Source organism: Panthera leo, chromosome D4, assembly GCF_018350215.1.
Source record: "Panthera leo isolate Ple1 chromosome D4, P.leo_Ple1_pat1.1, whole genome shotgun sequence".
NCBI lineage: Eukaryota > Metazoa > Chordata > Mammalia > Carnivora > Felidae > Panthera > Panthera leo.
The window spans coordinates 87,913,810-87,939,903 of record NC_056691.1 but is presented as its reverse complement, the minus strand read 5'-3'; the positions used below and the strand labels follow the sequence as shown (position 1 = coordinate 87,939,903).

The 26,094-nt window shown below is 47.4% G+C and overlaps 2 protein-coding genes and 1 long non-coding RNA gene across 10 annotated transcripts in view; 1 reads left to right on the top strand and 2 right to left on the bottom strand.

Moving 5' to 3' along the window:
• The window catches only part of GPR107 (G protein-coupled receptor 107), a 64,740-nt gene extending 59,979 nt beyond the window's left edge, over positions 1–4,761 (bottom strand). Inside the window, exon 1 of one of the 2 annotated variants that reach the window (XM_042914275.1) lies at positions 4,553–4,761. Coding sequence is in view for 1 of the 2 variants with exons in the window: in XM_042914273.1 (XP_042770207.1) it covers positions 4,081–4,221 (141 nt within the window). In the remaining variant the exon portion in view is untranslated. Of the gene's footprint in view, positions 1–4,080; positions 4,424–4,552 lie in introns of those variants that run through there. The other variant, XM_042914273.1, reaches the window with a different exon arrangement.
• A 5,425-nt stretch (positions 4,762–10,186) lies between these two features.
• LOC122205097 lies at positions 10,187–11,423 on the bottom strand. Its single transcript, XR_006195899.1, has 2 exons — positions 10,688–11,423; positions 10,187–10,515 (listed from the first exon to the last, which is right to left on the bottom strand). It is a non-coding gene; the product is annotated as an uncharacterized LOC122205097 (long non-coding RNA).
• A 287-nt stretch (positions 11,424–11,710) lies between these two features.
• Positions 11,711–26,094, top strand: part of FNBP1 (formin binding protein 1) — a 140,913-nt gene continuing 126,529 nt past the window's right edge. For all 7 annotated transcript variants that reach the window (XM_042912361.1, XM_042912365.1, XM_042912364.1 and 4 more), the window contains exon 1: positions 11,711–11,840. In XM_042912361.1, coding sequence (XP_042768295.1) covers positions 11,817–11,840 — 24 coding nt within the window. In that variant the 5' untranslated portion in view covers positions 11,711–11,816. The remainder of the gene's footprint in view (positions 11,841–26,094) is intronic.

Sequence of the window (26,094 nt, the reverse complement as noted above, 5' to 3'; positions counted from 1 at the left end):
AAACTTAATCCTTCTACCTCGAATTCGAGTGGGAGGCAGAGGACGTGTGTTTACAGTCTGAGGATAAATACGCACGCCACTCCCGTGTTCCCCGCCGGGCTGCGAAGTCGTGTTAACAGGGTTATCTCATCTTCCTCCTATGGCCTGTCAGGTGGTGGCACCAGTGTCCACCTTCATAACCTCTGCGAGCAACCTGGGTGTCACCTCCTCCTTCACCTCCACATTTGCCCAGCATTCGCCTTCTCAACGGCTAGTGGTCTGTTCCCTCTCCCCCCTCCTCCCCACAGCGCCCTACGCTCAGCCCTAATCTTGTACCCAGAGTCATCACTGGCTCCTATCGCTTCCGGTCCTGCCCCCCGATCACGTGCCCACAGAAACCTACCTAAAATGTACATTCGGTCACTCCCAACCTAAAGAAACTTCAGGGGCGCCTGGGTGGCTCAGTCGGTTGAGCGGCCGACTTCGGCTCAGGTCATGATCTCGCGGTCTGCGAGTTCGAGCCCAGCGACGGGCTCTGTGCTGACGGCTCGGAGCCTGGAGCCTGCTTTAGATTCTGTGTCTCCCTCTCTCTCTGTCCCTCCCCCACTCATACCCTGTCTCTCTCTCTGTCAAATAAACAATAAAAAAAAATTTTTTTTTAAATAAACATTCCATCTGTTCAAAGTTAGGAGTCAGAAAACAAACGTTTAGTGAATAAATGAATGGAAACCACCCATTATCCAGGAAAAGCTAATTTTATCCCGTATCTTAGGTTTATGAAGTCAAGAAGTATTAAAATACTTGAGAAAAATTTCCATCAATAGAGAAGTCTATACTACAACGCAGAATATGGAGGACCGTATCTATTTTCTTTGCTGGTCTGAAACTTCCATGCCCGGTCAGCCTGGGGGTAGGGATTACGCCTAATACATGTGATCCATAAATGTTTCCCGAGCAAATAAACGTCTAAGGAACAATACTTGTTTGCACTTAATACACTTTGCCTTGTGTGCCAAATTTGAGAAATACAACCAGATCTACTATACAATAAAACATATAACTTAATCAAGACAGTCCTACACTTTGACACCAGACAATGTAAAGATCAAATGCCAAATTGCTACGGTCCGAATGTTTGTTCTCCCCCAAAATTCGTATGTTGAAATCCTAATCCCCAAAGGTAATGGTATTAGGAGGGAGGTACTTATGTCATGAGGGCTGAGCCTTCATGAATGGGATTAGTGTTCTTGTAAGAGAGACCCCACAGACATCCCTCACCCCTTCCACCGTTAAGGGCACAGTGAGTAGACACCCGCTAGGAACCAGGAAGACGGCCCTCACCAAAGCTAGCACCTTGATCTTGGACTTAGCCTCCAGACCTGTGAGAAATAAATATGTTGTTTATGAGCTACCCAGTGTGTGGTATTCTGTTACAGCAGCTTGAAAAGACTAAGACACAAATGAACACAGAGATATAAGCATCGGGCATCGATGGGGCAAACGTGACAGAAAGAAAATCGTACACTACGCCTCCCAGTGGAAGCACACAGCGCTAACTATGAAGCGGTCTTGCCAACAGAATCAAACCTCAACATGATCAAGCCTCTACATCCGATTAACAACTTAAAGGATAGATGAACACTGGCTGCTTCAGTCGGTAGAGCGTGAGACTCTTGATCTTGGGGGTCATGAGTTCAAGCCCCAGGTTTTGCCTAGAGCCTATGGAAGGAAGAATGAAGGAATGAAGGACGGGACAGGAGGGGAGAGGAGGGGAGGGGAGGAGGGGAGAGAAGAGGGGGGGAGGGGAGGGAGGGGAGGGGAGGGGAGGGGAGGGGAGGGGAGAGGGGAGGAGGGGAGGGGAGGGGAGGGAAGGGGAGGGGAGGGGAGGGGGAGGGAAGGGAAGGGAAGGGAAGGGAAGGGAAGGGAAGGGAAGGGAAGGAAAGGAAGAGGGGCGCCCAAAGGTGCAGTCAGTTGAGCATCTGACTCTTGATTTCAGCTCAGGTCATGATCCCAGGGTCGTGGGCTCGAGCCCTGCATCACATTCCACACTGAGCATGGAGCTTGCTTAAGATTCCCTTTCTCTCTCTCTCTCTCTCTCTCTCCCCCCCTCCCTCCGCACCCAATAAATAAATAAATAAAATTTTAAAAAGAAAGAAAAGCATAATATGGGATAAAAAAAGTGAATAAAAAATGAAAAGACTCATTTCTAACTGAAAAAAAAAAAAGAATGTCAAGAGAGAAGTCATGTGTATGGGGATGGGGCAGAATTAGCTACGGGTTAATGGTTATTGAGGCTGGATGACAGGTACATGGGAGTTCATTCTGGCTGCTATTGATGTCTGTTTGAAATTCTCCATGAAGTTTTCCCCATGAAAACTCCATGAAGTTTTCAAACAGATCAATGCATATTTATAATGCTCAGTGACTTCTTCACGTTATTCTTGCCACTCTAGGTCTATATCCTGATCAAGTCTCCTCGTTCATGCTGTCTCAAGCAAAACAAGACCATCTAATGGTGCTGCTCTGAAAGGCTCTCTTCAGGTGATTTCTGTTTCCTTGGGGGAAGAAGTCAGAATATTTATCCAAAGAGGAAAGAAACCACTACAGTATTATTATGGAATAACTACCACAGTACTTACGAATCACGTACACGGATGAAAAACATTAAGTAATTTAGCACAACAGGAAGAAACCCATCACCAGGATCACACCAATTCGGTTTGCTTCCACCACTGAGGTTAGTGTACGTTTTCACCTACGTCAATACCGTCAGTATTTACCCAATGGTGCTGAACACCTGACACTTTAATTCCAAACATCTACAAAGAGCACTGGATTGGGAACCAAGAGCCACGGTCCACTGCGGCCATTACTAGCTTTGTCTCCAATTTATAACCTATATGAATCCAGTTCCACCACTTAATCTAACACCAAGGATCCTGAACTATAAAAGAAAGAATTCTGTACATCTGGAGTCACAGTCATAAGCCTGGGGACTAGGGCCTATGGATAATCATCTGGGGCTTATAAAGCCGCAGAAATTCCCCCTGAATGTGTTGTCTACATTTCTTCTTGCACTTTTCTGGGGAAAGGTCCTATAGTTTTCAACAGATTCTCAAAAGGAGCCAAGACTCACCTATTTCCCTGCACTTAGGAACCATTTTAATCAGGATACTTTTTACTTAACAAACAGCATGGGTGCATGGGTCTGGCCAGGCTTTTTCACCTGGATTCCACACTCTTCAAACTCTACCGTCACAATATAACAATGCTTCGTGGTTTTCAAGTAATGTGTTCTTATAAGACAAAGTGCTTACAATCCCACAACTTCTTAGAAAACTGTACGTTGTGAAAATAACGTACAAGGCTGTGGGTCGTAACGATTTATTTTTCTACTCCTCAGATATATTAACCTGCTGAATCGCCTGGAGGCACGTTTTAGCCTCAGACGACTCTTAGCGGTGAACTGTACAGTAAGATCATTCTAGGCCTGTGTAAGTCTCTTCCCTAGACTGACAGTGACAGGAGCGAGGGGAAGAAAGGGCAGGCCCTCTAATCAGAAACACGTTTTGAACGCTGGTCGTGTATTTCAGGCCAGATTTGAAATTCCTTAAAAACAACGATTTGCAACTCCTCCAGGAGATCCCCGCTTTCATCAGTCCAGGGAGCGCCCTGAGCCAAACCGGGAAACTGAGGCTAGGGTTTCGCGTCCCTTCAAGGGGCACAAGAGGATGGAAGAGTGGGCACCGCGGACAAGCGAATCGGGGAAAACAGTTGGACAGCTGGTCGCTCTCGGCCGGGAAGCGAGGAAAGTCAGCAAGGGCGGCCTCCGGAGTCCTTGGGGTTACGCCGCAGTTCAGCCCCTTCCCCTCGGCGGCTCAGCTCCAACCTTCCAGCCCCTTCCAGACGGTCCGAGGACCCCCGCCGTGACCACAGTTCCCCGCAGAACCCTCCCTCGGCAAGAGGCGGCGCCTGGGGCAAAGAGGGGCGGAGGGCCAGCGCTCAGCGGCTCCCGCCCACCGTGGGCCAAAGTTGCCCCCAGCCCCGGAGAGCGGCCTCGGCCTCGGCCTCCGCCCCCCGCGCGGCCCTGGCCGGCCTTACCTTGAGCGCCAGGTGGTGGACGCGGCCCAGGCCGGGCTGAGCCAGCAGCTGCAGCAGCCCCAGCAGCGGCAGCAGCCGGAGGCCGGCGGCCAGCGGAGGACGGCAGGAGCCCGAGGGGCCGACGGGCGCCGGGGCGGCCATGTTTGTTCCAGCATCACCAGCCGCTTCCTCTCCCGCCCACTTCCGGGGGCAAAGGGCGGCGGCCCCCGGAAGGGCCTGGAAGCGGGGCTCGGAGGCCGGCCGCCGGGGGCTTGTGGGCCTTTGCCTGGAGCGTGCGGCCCGGGAGGTCGCCGAGGGGCCGAGAGCGGCCACCTTGGGGCGATTCAGTTGGCCTCTCGGACGCAGACTCTCTGTTTAGCCGGAAGAGGTGGAGTTTCCCCCTCCCCCCGTGGAGGAGTCTGTGGCGGTTGCCATGGCAAAAGCCCCGGGCAGGAACCCCTCCCCCCCCCCCCCACCCACCCAGGGGCCTCACCTCCGCCCCGCGGAGTTTTGAAAGCCACCTGGGGCCTGCAGGACCGCGGCCGCAGGGGGATCCGGGTTGTCTGCGGGCGGGGAGTCTTACGCTGTGGCCACAGCACCGTGCCCCGCCGACGATCGGCCTGCTTTCGGGAGCGGCGGGGACTCGGTGGAAAATACCAAGTTCGGGGCTTGTCGTAGGGCCCTTGGTTTTGTGGAGGCACCTCACACTAAAGTGTCAGACGAAATGTTTGCAGTAAGACGATTTATTGAGCCCTTATCAGGTGCTTAGGCCTTTTGTGTTGCATTACTGCGTTGAACCCTTGGAGCAGTCTGGCGAGGTAGGAGGTAGGCAGGACCGTTATCCCCACTTTACAGGTAAGCAAACCGAGGCTCTGAGAAATCAAGTCGTTTGTTCCAGGTTGAGCTGAGAATCACACGGAAACTTCCAAGTACTGTGTTGTATGGCCCCACATTATTTCATCCGACGGCTAGAGCCTGAGGGTCAACGTTTGTCCCTGAGTTCTGCGTGGAGACTTTCTTTGCTTCCAATCTGGGATTTGTAGGGAGATCTTCAATAGCGAATTCAGTAGTGGGTTCCCTCTCTCACCACCTTTTATCAAGAAGCTAGAGACACGGGGCGCCTGGGTGGCTCAGTCGGTTAAGCATCTGACTTCAGCTCAGGTCATGGTCTCCGGGTTGGTGGGTTCCAGCCCGGGGTGGGGCTCTGTGCTGACAGCCCGCAGCCTGGAGCCCGCTTCGGATTCTGCGTCTCCCTCTCTCTGCCCCTCCCCCAGTCGCACTCTGTCTGTCTTTCTCTGTCTGTGCAAAAAATAAATAAACATTAAAAAATTGAAATAAAAGTTGTAAAGGAACATGATCATGAAAATTGCCAATAAACTAGACAAGTTTATTTAGTTTTTAGATTCGTTTGTAGCTTGGCACGCAAGTAATGCGTGCTCTTCGTGTGAAATCATTGAAGAGGAAAAAGTAAAAAACTAGTATACTAGTGTATTGTATGGCACAGTCCGATTTTTAAAGTTTTACCTGGAACGAGGAACTGAAATTAACATGATCTAGTTGAATGGGCTGCACTCAGGTTTAAAAAAAAAAAAAATGGGGGTGGGGCTCCTGGGTGGCTCAGTGAGTTAAGCGTCTGACTTCCGCTGGGGTCATGATCTCACGGTTTGTGAGTTCCAGTCCCACATCTGGCTCTGTGCTGACAGCTGGGAGCCTGGAGCCTGCTTGGGATTCTGTGTCTCCCTCTCTCTCTCTCTCTCTCTCTCTCTCTCTCTGCTCCTCCCCCGCTCACTCTCTGCCTCTCTCTCCTTCAAAAATAAATAAACATTAAATTTTTTTTAAAAACATCGGTCAAATACAGAATAGGAGAAGGAAGCCTGAGGGGGATGGGAGAAAGGGAAGGTCCTAGATTTTTTTTTAGCTGTGTGCAATTTTGGTAACATCATGAATCAATGAATTCCTCCCTTGAATGAGCACTCCGTCCGTACAAATTCTGTCACACTGTAAGGACGAAAGTAGGCCACTGAGGTGGAGCCCGGAAGAGAGAGGCACTGTTTACCAGCTGGTGAGGCACATCTTTCCCCAACCTCTGATCTTTGGCCATCTATTACAAATATGTAATCTTACATCTTTGCACAGAACTTTTATCGGCTCTCACTACCCCATTTTACAGATAAACGGGGCACAAGAAACTATTATTTTGCAAATCCACACAGGGAGATAATAATAGTTAAATTCATTTATCGAGTGATTAAATTTGCCAAAATTTTGCTCAGTACTTTACATATGCGTTATCTCACTTAACGCCACCAAAACCTTATAAAAGATGTATGTTTTGATTCCTGTTTTAAAAGATGCGACTGGGTGAAATTACTTTATTCAAAGGCCGCTCCTCATTCACAAATAACCCAGATGGAACTCTCAAACTCTCATTCAGGGCCCAACCACAAAGCCCAGTCTGTGCTTCTGGCACTGAACCCTACATGGTTTTCTAATTATCACCGTTTTAATATTTCAAAAAGTTAAAAGCCCAGAATATAAGTAACTGGTGTGTTATCAAATGCTAGAAAAATGTTCAGAACGTATTTTACAAACCAGCAATATGAAAGAACATAGTAAGAATATAAAATAAATGATACTTTCTTTTTCGGTATCAAGAGGAGACTTCAAAAACAGTTAACTGATTCTCATGTCAATACGAAACAAGCCGTTCAAGGAAAAGGTGATTTTTAATTGCACTTTCATTTTTAAAGGCAGTCTGCAATGCTTTAGAGTATTTCTGGTTTTTACACTTTTTAAAACGTGTTTATTTATTTTTGAAGGAGAGAGAGAGAGAGAGGGAGACTGAGCATAAGGAAGAGTCTTAATTTCATTAAGTGATATAATAGTCATGAAACATTTAAATAGTTTATAAAATAGAAAGCTTTTTTTTTTTTTTTTTTTTTTTTTTTTAAGTTTCTGGGGAACAACTTTACAAGGGCTTAAAGTTGGATTCTTACTCTTTGCTTCTCTCCCCTTGGGAATTATTCTGTGACCTTCGCCGGGTCACATACCAATGGTATCTGTCCAGAAGTTTATAAGTAGTATCTTCCTTCACGTATTTGAGAACTATATGGTGCCAGTCATTAGTTTAAAATTGAGAGAATTATGAAAGGGAAGGCTAATTACAAAGACTTAAAAGTGACGTGGTTTTCTTCTTTTTTTTTTTAAGATAATTATTTTTCAAATAAGGTGAAAACTCTCTTGACAATCCTATTCGGGCACATAATTTCAGAGTTTCAAGAAAAGATTATTTGCATAATCATGATGCTGTAACTGGAAACAGACATGTTGAGCAATAGAACAAGTTATGCCTGCTTCTCCCTGGCAACATTTTCAAAGGGACGTTGAACTTTAAGGTATCGCCTGAAAAGGCCTGGAGGAGGTGCAAAGACTGATCTCCCAAAGCTGGCTTTTAACCTTGCTCTCTCAGTCGAGTCTGTTTTGTTTTTCCACTTCCTCTAACTTTTCAGGATCCACCAAAGTTTGCCACTAGTAGCTGAATTTGTATTTTGAACCTAGTACTATTAATCATCTTTGGTATCCATTTAGAAGTTTCCAGAAATTTCCAGAAATCTTATAGAAATTAGCGGGTTAATGTTCTCCGGCTGCAATAAGGTATAATTGCCATATGTTTTTCTTATCAAAAGAGTTGTTATTTAAGACCCCAGACCTCTATAAATACATTCAGAAGTCAAACATCACTCTTGTTCTTTGGCTTGAAGCTTCGTTTCTTGGGGCATGGGGAAGTTCATCAGGTGTTCCTACAGAAGAGTGATCTCGGAAAAATGAGGCCCTGACGCATCTTAAATCCCGTGGTTTGGAGAAAAACATCAAATTCACTTCTCAGCTTGGCGGCACAGTGTGTAACTTGCTTGGTCATAGGACAGCTGGTTTTTCCTGATTTCGTGCACATTTTCATAGACCTTCGGGGGAAATTCCACAATCAGGTGAAAAATCGGTCGCAGTTTTAAGATTCTACTCGCCAGAGAGTTGCGACTTTTATCCCAGTCCAGCTTTTTCCACTTGACTGCTTTCTTGGGTCCTTAGAAGTTTGGATGCTAAACAAATGGAGAATTTTAAGCTGGAAACTGATGGAAGCTATTTTAAAGAAAAAAAAAATACCAAGAAGTTCATTATGAATAGTATTTCAGCAATAGACAACCAATTAGTTGTAGTTCAGGCAGGCTGCTTTGCTGCATCAGAAGTGTTTAGAGCATTGCTTTCCTTGATGCGATAAGTAAAAATCCTCCAGAAAACAAGAGGAAAGGAAGGGACTGATAACTCATGCCCATAGTGTGCTAAGCATTTTACACGTATTCTTTTTTTTTTAATTTTTTAAAAATCTTTATTCACTTTGGAGAGACAGAGACAGAGCATGAGCGGGGGAGGGGCAGAGAAGGAGGGGGACACAGAATCCGAAGCAGGCTCCAAGCCGTGAGCCCAGAGCCTGACGCAGGGCTCGAACCCACAAACCGTGAGAGATGGTGACCTGAGCCAAAGTCGGATGCTCAACCGACTGAGCCACGCAGGCGCCCCAATCTCAGGGGCACTTAATCTTCAAAGTGCTACTACAGATCTTCGTGACTTTGAAGTCAGTAGCATTATGTCCGTTTTCTAGAGTGGGAAACTGAGGCTTAGAGAAGGAAAATAATTCGACCACAGCTCTGCAGCCGTCTGTGCAGGGCGATCCCAGTCTGGCTGACCCCAAAGCCTGTGTGCATGCCAGCCCCCTCATTCAGCCTCGTAACAACCTGTGCGGTTCCTGTTTTACCAATGAGGAAACTGAAACCCAGTTTAAGTTGACTTGGGAAGGTCACACACATAACACATCTATCTGATAAGTCATGGAACACTAAAATCCCAACTTAGCAGTTACAAAACCTATCTCCTGTAAACTAGGTAAAAGAGATCTCTATACATCAAAGGCCCTGAGAGAGATGTGTATTATTTGCTAGAAGCATCAGAATTGTCAAAAAAGCCCTGGTGGAATTGTTGGGCTGTGCAGGGTCTCTAATCATGTCCACAGGAACAGAGTATCTGGTGGAAATTCAGTTACCCACCAAGATCGTAACTTTGTAAATCCGCGTTCTTCAAATGTGACTGAGCTGTGAAAGAGGTATGCTGAACCCACATTGACCTTCTATGTAATTCAAGCATTTACATAGAGCTTAGAATACGTCCTGTGAAAATTGATGCCTAAGTAGCTCAGGTCACCCTAATGTGTCAATAGTGAGAATTCTGTGTCTTAGAATTATTCTCTTACTATAAGAGAAACTGAAGTGGATTTTGTTCTGCCTGGAGAATACTGTGCTGTAATTATCCCCCCCCCCCTCCCCCCCGCTGGCTTCTCTTAATCCTGAACCGTTGGTTTCCCTTGCTTTGAGATCAGTAGTGCCTTTTTCCTTTATTTTTATTTCTTGAAGATTCTGACATTTTCAAAACTTTTCCAGGTACCACCCAAACTTAATGAACTTAAAGATATTTTGCAGTGTGGTCTAATTAACCTGGTTCCATAGAGTTCTGCTACTGTGGCTTCTAATGGGTTCCTATAACTATTTCCTGCTTACTTTAAAAAGGTTTCATTGTCATGTGGTCTTTTTTTCTTCTTCTGTCCCTTCCTCTTCTTTCCCTTCTAGAGCAGCACGTTGTTTTTTCTCCTGATTAGCATATTTTCACAAATGGTCAGTGTGTTTTTGAGAAGTCTCCAAGAACTCAGTCAAGATTAGATCATTGTATTTGACTGGAAAAAGAGTCAAGCCTTGGCAGGAAGGGAAATTGAGTTGATTGCTGAGCAAGGTCTCGTTAGCTAACCTGTATTTCCTTTACCATTTCCAGATAGCAAACTAAATTTTGCAGCATTGTTTGAAATTCTAAGCCTTCCAATTCACTCGGGCTCTTAATCTGCCTTGGGAGTAAGAGACTGGCCACCCTGATTGTTGCATATCTAGCAGGCTCTGGAGTAAAGAGTTCCCAGACCTGCTAACTGTGAGAGAAAAATGTTTAAATACACGCGCTAAAAACGAATGAGTAGGGGGAGCTGGTAACTGAAAAACAAAAAGACAAAACAATACAAAACAAAACAACCCAACAGCTTAGACAGTTTCAATTTATTGTAACTCTGTCCAACAAAGGAAGTAGACTCGTAGGTTTCTCTGCAAGGGTTTTTCATCTCCACCCTTCCATGGAGGAGAATGATAAACTTGTTGAGGCTGGTGGTGGGGTGGTAGGTATTGGAGAGATGCATTATTGTGCAATATTTCTAAAATGGGGCCCATTTTAGTTCTCAGTTACTCAGAAAAGTCAGGAACGTTAGATACGCGCGAAATGAAAACTTGGGGAGGAGAGGACGTAGTGATTCAGAGGAAAGAGTCGGAACTCCACAATTCAACACAGCTTGTTGGAAATATCTGGGTAGACCTTTGGAACACAAAGAAAAGGGGAGCATCTACTTAAAAATCAACTCTGGGGGCACCTGGCTGGCTCAGTCTCTGGAGCTTGAGATTGTTTATCCTGGGGTTGTGAGTTCCAGCCCCGCCTTGGGTGTAGAGATTACTTAAAATCTTAAAAGAAAAATCAGCTCTCAGTTTACCAACGTTGGGCGGGTGGGTAACAGGTGCTCATCTCCTGTTCCTCTCCAGCACTGGGTGAGATGGATCCTTATAACCTCCATGTGGGAGGCGGAGTCATTGTCTTGAGGCCACCCAGCTAGTGTGTGCAGGAAGCCGGATTGACGCGTGATCCGTGGACCCAACGCCTTTGCTATTATAACCCACTCAGCCGCGACGTTATTTCACGTGTGAGCGTTTCTTGGCCCAACAAGTTGGGAACCACTGGTTTCAGAGATTAGAAATCACTGGTTGCCTGCCCCTGGATTCCTTCCCCAGCCCCTCAGAGCTGCTTGGTCGCTCTTGGCCTCGACTTCCCTATCTGTATCCGGCGCAGACATCGCCGTACCAGGCCCCACTGCCACCGTGCAAGGCCGCGGGGCCCTTCGGGCCTCCGCGGCTGCCGGGCGGTGGGAAAAGGGCAACCCGAGCGAACTCTGGTCGGCGCGAATGGCCGCCAGGGAAAAGTATTGTCCTTACGTCCAAATTGGCGCTCGGCGCGGTGGGGCAGCCCCAGGCCTCGGTAGAGCACCGCTAATAAGAGAGTCCGGCTACGTTCAAAGGCGAGAGGTCGTTCCAAGAGCACAGAACGTGGTGGCTAATAAGAAATAAAAGAAATCGGCAGGGCGAGTTCTCCGGGTTCCGGATCCCGCCGGCCCTCCCGCCACCCTGTGCGTCCTTCTGGACCCCGGCGCCGCGGAGGCCCGGCGGAGGGCGCCCGGCGGGAAGGTGGGCCGGGGGCGGGGGCGGGGCGCGCGCGTGCGCGAGCTGTCAGGCCGGCCCCTCCCCCGGCGTAGCCCCGCCCCCAGCCCGCAGCCCCTCCCTCGCTTCCCCCTCCTCTGGGTCTCCGGGTGCTGGGCGGGCGGGCGCTGCGGCGGCGGCGGCGGCGGCGGCGGCTGCTTCCTCGGGCCATTTTGCTGAGGAGCTTCGGGGAGGAGGAGCTGCCGAGGAGACCCAAGGCGAGGAGCGGCGAGCCAGAGGAGGCGGCGGCCGCGCGCGCACCGGGCTTTCCTCGATCGCGGGGACCTCAAGGGGCGAAGGGATCGCCGGGGAGGGGGACCGGAGAGCCGCGCCCGCCGCGCGGCGCGCCCCTTCCCGCCCCCTGCCTGCACCATGAGCTGGGGCATCGAGCTCTGGGTGAGTGAGGGACCGGGCCCGCCGGGCTGTGGGGGGGTGGGGGGGGGTGGGGAGGTGCCTGGCGCGCCTGGGCAGGGGGCGCGGGCCGAGCTGCCTTGGTGAAGGCGATGGCGCGCTGGTCCGGGTCCCCGCGGCCTCGGGAGCAGACGCGGGGCTCGGTGCCCCTCGTCGGCCTTGGCCCGAGCGGGAGGTGCGAGCCAGATTCGCCCTTCCCGGGCGAGGGGAGCTGGTGTGGGTCCTCGGCCGCCTGAGAAGGGGGCACGGATCCGGGTCTCCCCGGCGGCCTGAGCTGGGGGTGCGGGTACCTCCCCCCACCCCCTCCAGCAGCCTGAGGAGGGGGCGCGGATCTGAGACCCCAGGCCGCCTGAGCAGGAGGTGCAGATCTGGGTCCCCCCTACTCCCTAGCGGCCTGAGGAGGGGGAGCGGATCTGGGTCTCCCCGGCGGCCTGAGCAGGGGGTGCGAATCTGGGTCCCCCTACTCTCCAGCGGCCTGAGAAGGGGTGCGGATCTGGGTCCCCCCAGCGGCCCGGGAAGGGAGCACGGACCTGTGCCTCCTCCCCAACGCCTCGCCCGGGTGCTTGGGAACGGGGTGCGGATCCAGGTCCCCGCGGCGGTCTGGTCGAGGGGCGCGGGCCGGCCTCCCTGTCCCCCGCGCCCCGAGCTCAGAGTGGTGTGTGGAAAAAGCAGCCTTAATCCCTCGCGTCGAGTAACCGATGCGCGACCGACCGGCTTCGAGGGGGCGTGGAGGCCGTCGGATTTTCGGGGCTGCGTGATGCGTTCGGGCGCCCCAGCCGCGGGTCCCTAGGGCTGTTCTCCCAGTGGAAGTGCGGGCCGATCTGGCGCTCCTCTCGGGGGCGGGGCGGCCTCGGCCCGGCCGGGTCCCAGGTCTTGGGTTTTGGGGTACACGGGCGAGACGTGGTGCGTCTTCCCTCTCGGGGCGAGGACTTCTGACCTGTGGCGGCGCGGGGCGCGCTCGTAGTTCTCAAGGAGCAGCTCAGATCCTGGGTTTGCCGCGGGGACTGCGGCGTTTGGCCTGGAGGGGAAAGTAGTTGGGGGGAGATGTCTTCAGGAAGAGGCATTCGCGGGGGAAACCGTTCTTTGACTGCTCAGAGGAAACAGTTTAACATGGGGAAGGTTGGCGGCGAGGGGCGCCCTCCGAGATCCTCCAGCGGGGGCTGCCGATGGGTAAACAGGCGGCGAGGTGTCTGGAAACGGCGTCCCCGGAGCGGGGCGAACTGGGGACGCCGAGGCAGCGCGCAGGCCCTCCCCGGGGAGCAGAGGCTGTGGCCGGTGGGATGGAGCTGGTTTCTCCGCCTCTCTCTGGATTCCTGGGGAAGTGGCCGGGCAGGGGATGGGCAGTACGGTGGGGGGGGGGGGGGGCGGGGGGGGGGGGGGGGGAGGAGGAGGAGAAGTGGATGCAATCTCAATCATCGCCCAGAAATGTTCTCAAGAGGAGACCTTTCCCCATGGTGAACTCCAAAGGGCCTCCTTTCCGAATTCCATTTGTAAAGGGTGTGGAGGAGAAAAGTGTGGGGTGGTGGTTGCTCTGAGCCGAGGCCAAGAAATCTCGCATCAAAGTGAAACAAGGTTGGAGCCGCTATAGAAACGGAGCGCATCCTCCCTTAATTTTTTTTTTTTTTTTTTTTTGGCTTTAATTGTTTTTACATAACCATTTCTCCGGCTCAGAAGCAGCTACCGTTACTGATAGCAAAATCCTGAAGGCAATAGCTCCCTTCAATTAGAGCGATTCATTTGATAAACATCCTCTGTCTAAACGGGCTCGAAATTTCGGCCGATGTTTACAAACACTCATTTTAAAAATAAAGTTAACCGATGGTTTTAGGTATTTGCAACATACCTACTTAGGCAAAAATCTATCCTTTTAAGTGCGGTGTTTCTTTCCTCTTCCACTCCTTGTCCACTCCTTTTGGCTCTTTTTAAGCTTATCTGGGGTGGGGGGAAACACATCAGAAGTAAATTTTATCCAGATAATAGAAATCCTGGCACGATTTCTTTTTGCACTGGTTCAGACAAGAGAGAGGGATTAAGGAGGGGGAAATGCAATCTATTTTTAGGCGAAACAGGTTGGGTTAAAGGGACTGAACACAGTGTGGCCATTTCAGTGGTGTGAGTGAATGTCCTAAGAGGTGATCTGGAAAGAGGAGGTAGCTGTGGGAAGAAAATGGTCGGTTAGCCCCAATCGCCTGCCTTGCTCTTTAGAGGGCAGAGGGGTGGGAAAGACAATTTTGCCGAAAACAAATAGGAACTGGAATATGTATGATATGGAGCCTTGATTTCCCAAGTAAATTGGAGGGGTGGTGGGTAGGGATGTTGATGAAGCACGAGTGGGGGGGGGGGGTGTGCTGGTAACTGTTGAAGCTGGGCCATCAGCATCAAAGGACCCAGGATACTCTTGCTACTGTACATGCTGGGAATTTTCTATAATAGAAGTAATTGGAAAAGGTCGTTAGGGAGTATATGTGTACTACTTGGAATTTTTTCTTTTCTTTTCTTTTCTTTTCTTTTCTTTTCTTTTCTTTTTTTTTTTTTTTTGCTTGATAGATTGACAAGGAAGAACACATCAGTTACCGTTTTATACGTGCACGTATATGTCGGTGAAGAGTTACCCCTAAAAACCATTCCACTCGAGTGTGTGTGTGTGTGGGGGGGGGGGGGGGGGCTTTGTCCTTGAGTGGCCGAGAGTTTAATAGAGGGGAAAAAAATCAACACGTTATTTGCACTAATAAGAGAAGTGAATTATTGGAGTTTTAAGGTGAAATGCCCAGGAGTATAAGGGCAACAAAATGTCTCTTTTCAGTTGCTTTATTTTATTAGTATAGGAGATTTAAGAAAAACTTGGGAATAATGAAGGATTCTGAAAAAGAACCCTCCAGTCCTTCAGTGGTAGGAGACTGGGTGAAGTACAGGGGTGGGCAGTGTCCAGCAGTCGGGCACAGAGCAGGCATTGAGGGTTTTCCTTGAATGGTGGCTTGGACTCAGGCACGCGGGTAATAAGATAACGACGGGGTTGGGGCGCCCGGGTGGCTCAGTCGGTTGAGCGTCTGCCTTCGGCTCAGATCATGATCTCACGGTCCGTGAGTTCGAGCCCTGCGTCGGGCTCCGTGCTGACAGCTCGGAGCCTGGAGCCCGCTTTGGATTCTGTGTCTCCCTCTCTCTGACCCTCCCCGGTTCACGCTCTGTCTCTCTCTGTCTCAAAAGGGAAAAAAAAAAAAAAAAAAGATAACGATGGGGCGCAGAAGCCTAAATTGTCAGAATTACGTCTCTAGGTGGGGTGAAACGGCGCTATGGTTTGGGTGGCCATGAGTTATTTGTAACAGGTGGTTGCAGCTTTCAGAGACCTTCACAAATACCCACCACGTTTCTCACACATTTTAAGACTTTAGTCAAGATCCACACAGGCCTTTAAAACCCACGGGTTTCTAATGGGTCCTTTACACGCGAGGACTGGTCTCCACACATGTCCTCCTTTTCGGTGGAGTGAAACCTTTCTCTCTCTCCTTTACTTTCATATTCCAGGAAACCTTGAGAAATCATGCAGTGTTCAGGAAGTTATCATACCACTGTAAAAATGAACTCAGACCCGTACTTTGTAATAACTTCATTGGATCGTTTGTATTTAAATTGAGGCTTTCTATTTTTGTATCAGAAGGTCATAACAAAGTGTAAATGGCTGCTTTAAAGTGGTTAGGGTATAATTAAATCGTTTCTGTACAACTCTTCACATTAGTCCCTTTTATTTTTGTTGTTAAAAAAAATTTTTTTTAAGTTAGACTCCACGCCAGAAATGGGGCTCGAACTAAGGACCCTGAGATCAAGAGTTGGGTGCTCTACTGACTGAGCCAGTCAGGTGCTCCCCCCGCCCCATACTATTCCCCTTTAATCAATCAGAACCTGACACAGAGCTGGATCCCACGACCCTGGGATCATGACCTGAGCCAAAATCCAGAGTCGGACGCTCAACAGACTGAGCCACCCAGGCGCCCCTCCCTTTAAATCAGTTTTTAATTTTTTTTATTGAACAGCCACTGTGTGCAAGACACTGATCTAACTCCTGTTATATACATTGAAGGATATCTACTTGTTTCAGTGAAAGCATTGAAGCAGGTTTTAACTCTCATCCGCCACATCAGAGTCTAAACAGAGATTTATGTTTCTAAGAATAACCAAAATGCGTTTACTCAAGACTTTGTTACAAAAGGTAATGTGAAGAGGGTTAAATGGATTGCCCTGATTTGTTGACACTGTGACTGGTCATGGGAGAAATGGCCAAGCAAGAATTTCTTACATTTGAATGGTTTTTTTTTTGTTTGTTTTTGTTACTCAGTAGAGGGAAGTGACAAGTTACTGAAGTGTCACTTCAGATTTTTATTTGCTCGCTCATTAATGCAAAGTATAAATAAACCCGTTGGAAATTTTAGCTTTCCTCATAATGATTCTACTCTCTGCTGCTAACAAATGACTAAGTGACAGAACCTACTTTTGTTATCTCTCAGCGGCCTCTCTGCCATCATCATTTCTTTACTTTGGTGCTAATAAGAAATAGACTGGCCCAAATGCCAAAAGCAAGAAAACAAGCAGCGAGACTGAATAATACCTATTGGTTAACATAGTAATCCCCTGTGTTGATTGTGTGTAATTAAAAAAAAAATTTTTTTTTAATGTTTATGTGTTTTTGAGAGAGACACACACACACACACACACACACACACACACACACACACACAGAGTGTGAGCAGGGGAGGGTCAGTGGGAGGGAGAGGGAGACACAGAATCCGAAGCAGGCTCCAGGCTCTGAGCCATCAGCACAGAGCCCGACGCGGGGCTCGAACTCACAGACCGTGAGATCATGACCTGAGCCGAAGTCGGCTGCCCAACCGACTGAGCCACCCAGGCGCCCCGGGATGCAGTTTTTTAGAGGCAGCCATGAAAGAGTGATCTACCAACTGTACTGAGAACAATGCCCGACTCACAGTAGGAGTTAGTAAATACTTGCTGAATAAATGAACGAATCCTTGTTGTCCCTTTTGTTTTAACATTGGCTTTTTTTTTTTTTTTTTTTTTTTTTAGTAATGGGAGGGTAATTTTCCCACCTTTCTGCCCTCTGGCAGTTGTAAACATGTCTGATAATTCTAGGCATCTTTGATTTATTTATTTTTTAATAGACTTCAGTTTTTAGAGCCATTTGGGTTTCACAGCAAAATTGATTGGGAAGTACAGAGATTTCCCATAGGCCCCCCCGTTCGCAAATACGCACGGCCTCGGCACCTTTTTTACTTTTAAAGTAGGGCTTGAATGTTTCTCTCTTCTCTGTCGTTCATGCTGTTTATGCCTGCTATGCATGTGTGTTCATTATAAGAACACTTTCCAGAGTGTTAAAATTGTACACTAGGCAATACCGATCCCTTCTTCATCTTGAAGTAATTGACTTAGTAAGTTCCAGGTTTGGGAGATTGATGAGTACCTCTCCTCACTGCAGAATGCTAAATGCAGGGCCGTATTAACGACAACTCCTAGACCTTCTGCTCTTTATTCTTAATGATTCAGAGATTTCCATTTGGGATAAAACATAGCAAGACCAACAGGGGAGACATTCATTACTCTCAGATCGGTGGTGAGTGGAGCAGAACTGCTTCAGAAGACACACGAAATGGAGTTTAATTCTGTCATCCCTGCCTTGCCATTAAAATAGGCTTTCCCCAGGGGTGCCTGGGTGGCTCAGTCAGTTAAGCGCTCGACTTCGGCTCAGGTCACGATCTCACAAGTCCGTGAGTTCGAGCCCCGCGTCGGGCTCTGTGCTGATGGCTTGGCGCCTGGAGCCCGCTTCGGATTCTGTGTCTTGCTCTCTCTCTCTGCCCCTCCCCTGCTCACGCTCTCTGTCTCTCTCTGCCTCAAAAATAAATAAAACCTTTAAAAAAATTTTTAAAAATAAATAAATAAATAAACATTAAAAAAAAAAATAAAATGAAGCAGGCTTTGCCCGCCTCTTCTGGTTATGAAACAAAACACGGGAGGTCTGGCAGCCTTAATTCCCTCATCACCTCCTTGTCCTCCCTACACACTAGACATCATCCTGAAAATTTCGTATAAACTGCATTTTTGGTAGGTGACGCTGTATTTCAGGTACCGCAAAAGAGTTTTGTAAACGCCTGTGCTCGCCGTGCGACCACGTTAAACTCGCGCTGTATGTCGGGGCGACACAGAAAATGCTCTTTGGAGGTCTATTCAAGTATCACCCACTACCTAGCTAAAGCTAATATTGTGTTTCCTGCATTACTCACACTTGTTTCATCAACACCGCCCACATTTAAAAACAAGGCTTTATTTTGACACTTAAAAACTGCAAGCTACCGAGAATCCATGAATGCCCCAGGAATTAATCTAATTAGATTTTAGAACGTGGGTGTGAAATCTGGAATCAGTGTAATGAAATATTTGTTTCCTTTTTTAGTAACACGTACTGGTTTCAGCCTAGCGATATGTCTAGTTAAAAAATGTTAAAATCGGGGCACCTGGCCAGCTCAGTCGGTGGAACGGGCAACTCTTGATCTCAGGGTGGTGAGTTCGAGCCCCGCTTTGGGTGTAGAGATTACTTAAACATAAAATCTGTAGGGGCACCTGGCCAGCTCAGTCGGTTGAGCGTCCGACTCTTGATTTTGGCACGGGAGGTGATCCCAGGGTTGTGGGATCGAGCCCACGCCAGGTTCTGTGCCGAGCGAGGAGCCTGCTTGAGATCCTCTGTCTCTCTTCCTCTGTCCCTCGCCCAGTTTGTGTTCTTTCTAAATAAATAAATAAATCGTAAAAAATGTTAAAATCATAAAAGGCCATGTATGTATATTATATTAGAGAGTTAATTGAGCGTATACAATGTTCCTTAGTCTTGGTCTTCCAATTGGACCAACTTTCAACTCGCAAATCTCATCCAGTTTGTAAGTTGTCTGTTAAATTCACGGAAAGCTCAAACAACTTCAGTTGTTCCATACTGGAAATAGATTCAAACCACCACCCCCCACCCCCAACAACGACAAAGAGGTGAAGCTTCCAATTTCTTATTGCAAAAGTTATAATACCTCTTCACATTTAATCTGTAATATCACAATAGTTATACTGCGTGTTTTTATTTAATTAATTAATTAATTAATTAATTAAATGTTTTATTTAGTTTTGAGACCGAGAGAGACCGAGCATGAGCAGGGGAGGGGCAGAGAGAGAGGGAGACCCAGAGTCGGAAGCAAGCTCCAGGCTCCGAGCCGTCAGCACAGAGCCCGACGCGGGGCTCGAACCCACGAACCGCGAGATCGTGACCTGAGCCGAAGTCAGAGGTTCAACCGACTGAGCCACCCAGGCACCCCGACTGCGTGTTTTTGAAAATGTAGAACGTGCCATTCTCGTCATGAGAATGAAATTTTTAACAATTGGCTCTTAGGCTAACACCTGTGGCTTTAGTGTATACAGTTTAGCAGCTACCGTTTCTGTTTGTGCTTCTCTACTCTATGGTTTATATAAGTGGAAATAGTTTATAAATTGTATAAATTCTATAGTTCTTGTGGTATTTTCACCTGTGCACCGTGCCCCATTGTCCTACATGCTGTTGAGTGGTTATCATCAACATTGCTGTTTATTGAGAGCTTATCATCTCCCGTGTCCTGTACAAATTATTTTCCATCAGGGGCGCCTGGGTGGCTCAGGCGGTTGGGCAGCCGACTTCGGCTCAGGGCATGATCTCACAGTTGGTGAGTTCGAGCCCCGCGTCGGGCTCTGTGCTGACGGCTCGGGGCCTGGAGCCTGCTTCGGATTCTGGGTCTCCCTCTCCCTCTGCCCCTCCCCTGCTCACACTGTGTCTCTGTCTCAAAAAAAACAAATAAAAACAATTTATTTTCCATCCATCACCTCATTTAATCTTTCCAAGAATCCAGTGAGGTAAGTACCGTTCATGCGAGCGTCTGGGAAGAAGATGTTGAGAAGGAGTTAGGAGTGGAGAGTTTTATTAGGAAGTAACACCCGTGAAGAGAAGAGGGAAGGGTGATTGCGAGGAGGGGCCACTGGACCAAGATGCAGCCTGACAAAAGTCTCTTCCAGGCCGGTGAGGAGCTCCAGGGCGAAGATTATCCATTGAAGCCATTTCACGTTGGACAGAAATGGCTAGGCCCTTGTACTGCCTTGCACATTCGTTGGGCAAGGGCCGCCCCAAGAACGATGTGACCTTGGCTGCCACCTTGGTCCGTCTTTGGTTGGTGGTTGGTTGCCACAAGAAGACCGTGACCTTGGCTCACAAGATAAGGCAGACCCTAAAGGAGGCTGTCTGCTACACTCCTTGCAGCTGGGCGGTGCATCCTTTCTGGAAGCCGGATCTGAGTGGCACATCTCTGCACCGGCCATGGCCATACCCTTATCGTCCCCTTTTGTGAGAGGAGGTTGAAGCTCAGAATGATAAAGTAACTTGCCCAAGTTCACGGAGTAGAAAGTAGGGGTGCAATTCCATACCTGTGGGATACAAGAGCCCTCTTCCTCAGCCTTCAAACATTTTTTAAGTTAAGGGCTGCCTGGCTGGTTCAGTTGGAAGAGCCTGTGAGTCTTGATCTCAGAGTCGTCAGTCGAGCCGCACGTTGGGCGTAGAGATTACTTAATAAAAAATAAAAAATAGGGGCACCTGGGGGGCTCAGTCAGTTAAGCATCCGACTTCGGCTCAGGTCACGATCGCCTGGTTCCTGGGTTCGAGCCCCGCGTCGGGCTCTGTGCTGACGGCTTGGAGCCTGGAGCCTGCTTCCGATTCTGTCTCCCTCTCTGCCCCTCCCCCGCTTGCGCTCTGTCTCTCTCTCTCAAAAATACATTAAGAAGAAAAACATTAATAAAAAAATTTAAGTTAATGTCTTCAAAAATATTCTTGTTGGAACTTTTTATTAGGGACATTTTCAGATCTACTTACAGGAAGTATTATTGTGAACCCTTTGTAGTCATCACCCAGCTTGAAGGTAATCAATAATGTTGGCATTCTTCCCGTCTTGGCCCCACCGGGTGTGTTTAGAACCCTTGGTCTTTCCCCCACGTATTTAAATTTTTTTTTAATTAAAAAAAATTTTTTTTTAACATTTTTATTTATTTTTGAGACAGGGTGAGACAGAGCATGAACAGGGGAGGGTCACAGAGAGGGAGACACAGAATCCGAAACAGGCTCCGGGCTCCGAGCTGTCAGCACAGAGCCCGACTTGGGGCTCGAACTCCCGGACCGTGAGATCATGACCTGAGCCGAAGTCGGCCGCTTAACCGACTGAGCCACCCAGGCACCCCCCCAAAAAAAAATTTTTTTTAATGTTTATTTTTATTTTTGAGAGAGACAGAGACAGAATGCAAGTGGGGGAGAGGCAGAGAGGGAGGGAGACACAGAATCTGAAACAGGCTCCGGGCTCTGGGCTGTCCGCACAGAGCCCGATGCGGGGCTCAAACTCACAGATGGCGAGATCATGACTTGAGCCGAAGTTGGATGCTCAACCCTCCGAGCCACCCAGGCGCCCCTCCCCCACGTATTGTAACGCTGTTCAGCTCCTCCCCTTTTCCCAGGAACCAGGCAGAGAACCAAAATTCTTCTGCCCATCTTTTAAAATCTGAAGACAGAAGAGAACCCAATGGTTAAGTGCCCTGGACACCTTTATTAGAGGATTTATTTTTTCTAAGTTTTTTTTTTTTTTTTTAATGTATTTGTATCGAAAGAGAGAGTGCGAGGAGGGAAGGGGCAGAGAGAGAGAAGGAGACAGAGAATCCCAAGCAGTGTTCCATCTCACAAACCGCTAAACCGTGACCTGAGCCAAAATCAAGAGTCTGACGCTTGACCCACTGAGCCACCCAGGGGTCCCTATTAGAGGCTTTGGATGTCTACTATCGTGACCTAAGAAGGACCATGTGAGCTTCATAGCTTTCCCCGTTTTATAAATGAGCCTCAGAGAGGTGAAGTGACTTAACCAGACTCACCTAAGAACCCTGGAGTTTGTGCTTCAGGTTTGGGTTGGTTTGTTTGTTTTTCGGACACTAGACAAATGTAGTCGTAAAACTGCATTTTCCGTATTAGTAGCTTGCAATCCCTTTTCTGCCCACCACTCGCTCAGATGTCCCCAGCATCGATGTATGTTTTGCTTTCAGAAACCTTTGCTGTTAGTCATATTGGGAAGCACCGAGAACCGGTGACTCACGGAGTTAAGCGCTGCAGCCCCAGCAGAAACTGGGATGAATGAACCTTAGACCAGCAGGTGTCTCATGCGTGTCTAGTGGTTCCCTCATTCTTTCAAATCCAAAGTTATTTTTTTCTCTTTTTTAATATAAAGAAATTAATTTGTAAAGGTATCACTTTTTTTGTAATTTTTTAAAATGTTTGTTTATTTTTGAGAGAGAGAGAGAGAGGGACAGAGTGCAATCAGGGGAGGGGCAGAGAGAGAGGGAGACACAGAATTGGAAGCGGGCTCCGGGCTCTGAGCCATCAGCACAGAGCCCGATGCAGGGCTTGAACTCACAAACCGCGAGATCATGATCTGAGCCGAAGTCAGACGCTTCACACCCCAAAGGTGTTAATCTTAAGATAACATTAAGTTCTGATTTCCCGTCTAACAAAACTACGTCTTATCGAAAAGTATTTGTGTTATGGTTGTTGAAAAGTTTTGTTGATCAAATTGAGAAAGAATGAAGAGGTTATAGATATTGACCATTTGGGGGTTTCTGGCTGTCACATGCAGGGCCTTCAAAGTTTTGGTTCTTGGAGACTAAGAAGCTAACCCTTTCCCCTCCTATCTACAGCAAAAGGAAATGTGGCGACTTTTTTTTGTTAGTTTTTTTCGTTTTTATTTATTAAAATTTTTTTACATGTTTTATTATTTAATTTTGGGAGAGAGAAAGGGACAGAGTGTGAGCAGGGGAGGAACAGAGAGAGAGATGGGAGACACAGAATCCGAAGCAGGCTCCAGGCTCTGATTTGTCAGCACAGAGCCGGACGCAGGGCTTGAACCCAAGAACCGTGAGATCATGACCTGAGCCAAAGTTGAACGCTTAACCGACTGAGCCACCCGGGCGCCCCAAAAACGTGGCACCTTTAAAGGGAACCGTTCCCTTTACACTTGTGTGGGCACAACCAGAACTGAGAGCAGGTTCCTAAAATGCATTAAAATACCCAACAGGTTCTTGGGAGAAATGATGTGGGCGTTCCCACGTGAGAGAGAAAGCATAGCAGAGCTCCACTCGGCCTTCGCGGATTGCCTAACCTAACCCTCATTAGTGTTGGGCAAGCCCTCACATTTCCCTTCCTTGGTTTCCCCACCCATAAAATGGTATGATGATGCTTTCTTCCTCTTTGTGAGAAAGCAGAAAGGTAAGTGGTTGTTTGTAAAGTGCTTTGAGATGGTTCGATGAGGCGTGATGGGTAAATACAAAGTAGTATGGTGATGGGAAGGAAAAAAAAAAAACGACTCTCTTTGGGAGCCAACTGCAGAATCACCCTGCTGCAAGCAGGACTCATGAAAAATGAGCGATTCACTCCTTGCCTTCTGGTTTTCACGGTAAAGTCTTTGTCCTTTGACCTAAAATTCTCTTTACGTGTTAACAATGAAATAAAATAATAGGAGGAGAAAATGCCTGGAAATCCTGGCTTTGGAAAGAAAGTCTGGACTTTAGGAGACCAGGCGTGTTTATTACTTAAAAAAGTTTTTGTTTTAAAATATAGAATGGACTCCATAACACTAACCATACTAATTTTTAGCAATATACGTGGGTCTACTTAAGATATAAATTTAATGTTCCCTCTCCAAGCGGAATAGTTCTCTTTGGCTCTTATTACCACATTTTTTTTTTAAAAGTTATTCTTACGGGGCGCCTGGGTGGCTCAGTCGGTTGAGCATCCGACTTCGGCTCAGGTCATGATCTCACGGTCCATGAGTTCGAGCCCCGCGTTGGGCTCTGTGCTGACCGCTCAGAGCCTGGAGCCTGCTTCCGATTCTGTGTCTCCCTCTCTCTCTGACCCTCCCCCGTTCATGCTCTGTCTCTCTCTGTCTCAAAAATGAATAAAACGTTAAAAAAATTTTTTTTTAAAGTTATTCTTACAGATCACGAGAAAAAAAAAGTTGTAATTAGGTACGTTAGGTAGACTGTGGTGATCATTTCACAATATATACAAATATAGAATCATTATGTTGTACGTCTGAAACTAATAATGCTGTATGTCGACAATTATTTACTTATTTTGAGAGAGAGAGAGAGAGAGAGAAAGTGAGCAGGGGAGAGGCAGCGAGAGAGAGAGAATCCCAAGCAGGCTCTACGCTCTGCACAGAGCCCCATGTGGGGCTCCATCTCACCAAGATGATAAAAGACGATAGACTCAAACGCTTAACCGACTGAGTCACCCAGAGCCTCTCTATCTCAATTTTTTTAAGTTATCCTGAAGTGACATTATTTTCCCCCAAAAGCTGGATGTTTGCTGCCTGAGACGTCTGATGAATTATGCTATGTATCAGCTTAGTTTGAGATTGACTTCTTTTTGTTGTTGTTGTTTTATTTTTTATTTTTTTAAATTTACATCCAAATTAGTTAGCATATGGTGCAACAGTGATTTCAGGAGTAGATTCCTTAGTGCTCCTGACCCATTTCGCCCATCCCCCCTCCCACCACCCCTCCTGTGACCCTCAATTTGTTCTCCATATTTATGAGTCTCTTCTGTTTTGTCCCCCTCCCTGTTTTTATATTATTTTTATTTCCCTTCCCTTATGTTCATCTGTTTTGTCTCTTAAAGTCCTCCTGTGAGTGAAGTCATACGATATTTGTCTTTCTCGGACTAATTTCACTTAGCCTAATACGCTCCAGTTCCATCCACGTAGTTGCAAATGGCAAGACTTCATTCTTGTTGATTGCTGAGTAATACTCCATTGTCTATATAGACCACATCTTTATCCATTCATCCATGGATGGCCATTTGGGCTCTTTCCATCCTTTGGCTATTGTCGATAGTGCTGCTATATAAACATGGGGGTGCACGTGTCCCTTCGAAACAGCACACCTGTATCCCGTGGATAAATGCCTAGTAGTGCCATTGCTGGGTCGTAGGGTAGTTCTATTTTTTTAGTTTTTTGAGGAAACTCCATGCTATTTTCCAGAGTGGCTGCACCAGCTTGTATCCCCAGAGATTGACTTCTTCTTAACAAAGAACACAAAGAACCTTAAATAGATATATATGGAAATGCCTGGCAATGTTCGGGCAAAAAATTTGGATTTTGTTAGTATACGTGTGCATGTAAAATATATTTTTCACTATGACGCTACATGTTTATTTTTATTCATTTATTTCTTAAGTAGGCGCCGTGCCCAATATGGGGCTTGAACTCAAGGCCCTGAGATCAAGAGTCAGATGCTCTACTAACTGAGCCAGCCAGGCATCCCACTATGACTCTAAGTTTTAATTTTATTATTATTATTATTTTTAATGTTTTTATTTATTTTTGAGAGAGAGACAGACAAAGCACGAGCAGGGGAGGGGCACAGAGAGAGGGAGACACAGAATCCGAAGCAGGCTCTAGGCTCTGAGCTGTCAGCACAGAGCCCGATGTGGGGCTCGAACTCACAAACCGCAAGATCATGACCTGAGCCGAAGTTGGATGCTCAACCGACTGAGCCACCCAGGTGCCCCAATTTTATTTTTATTATTAGAAAGGATTTTTTTTAATGTTTATTTTGTTTTTGAGAGAGAGCATGAAGAGGGGACGGGCAGAGAGAGAGGAAGACACAGAATCTGAGACAGGCTCCAGGTTCTGAGTTGTCCGCACAGAGGTCCAACGCGGGGCTCGAACTCATGAACCGTGAGATCGTGACCTGAGTCGAAATCAGACACACAACTGACTGAGCCACCCAGGCGCCTCTAAATTTTTACGTTTAAATTTTACTTGGCCTTAAAAGTAAGTGATCTAGTATTATTTGTTCTGTTTTGTGAAAACCATTGTTGGTCTTTCGATGAGGATTGCGTTAAATCTGTAGATAGTTTTGGGCGGTATGTAAATTTTAACAGCATGGGGCTACACCAAAATAAAAAGCTTCTGTTTAGTGAAGGAAACACACGAAACACACACGAAACAAAAAGAGTAGGAGAAGATACTTGCAAATGATATATCTGATAAGGCATTAATACCCAGACTATATAATGAATGTGTACAACCCAGCACCCAAAAACCCACAAATAATCTGATCAAAAAATGGGCAGAGACCTGACCGTTTT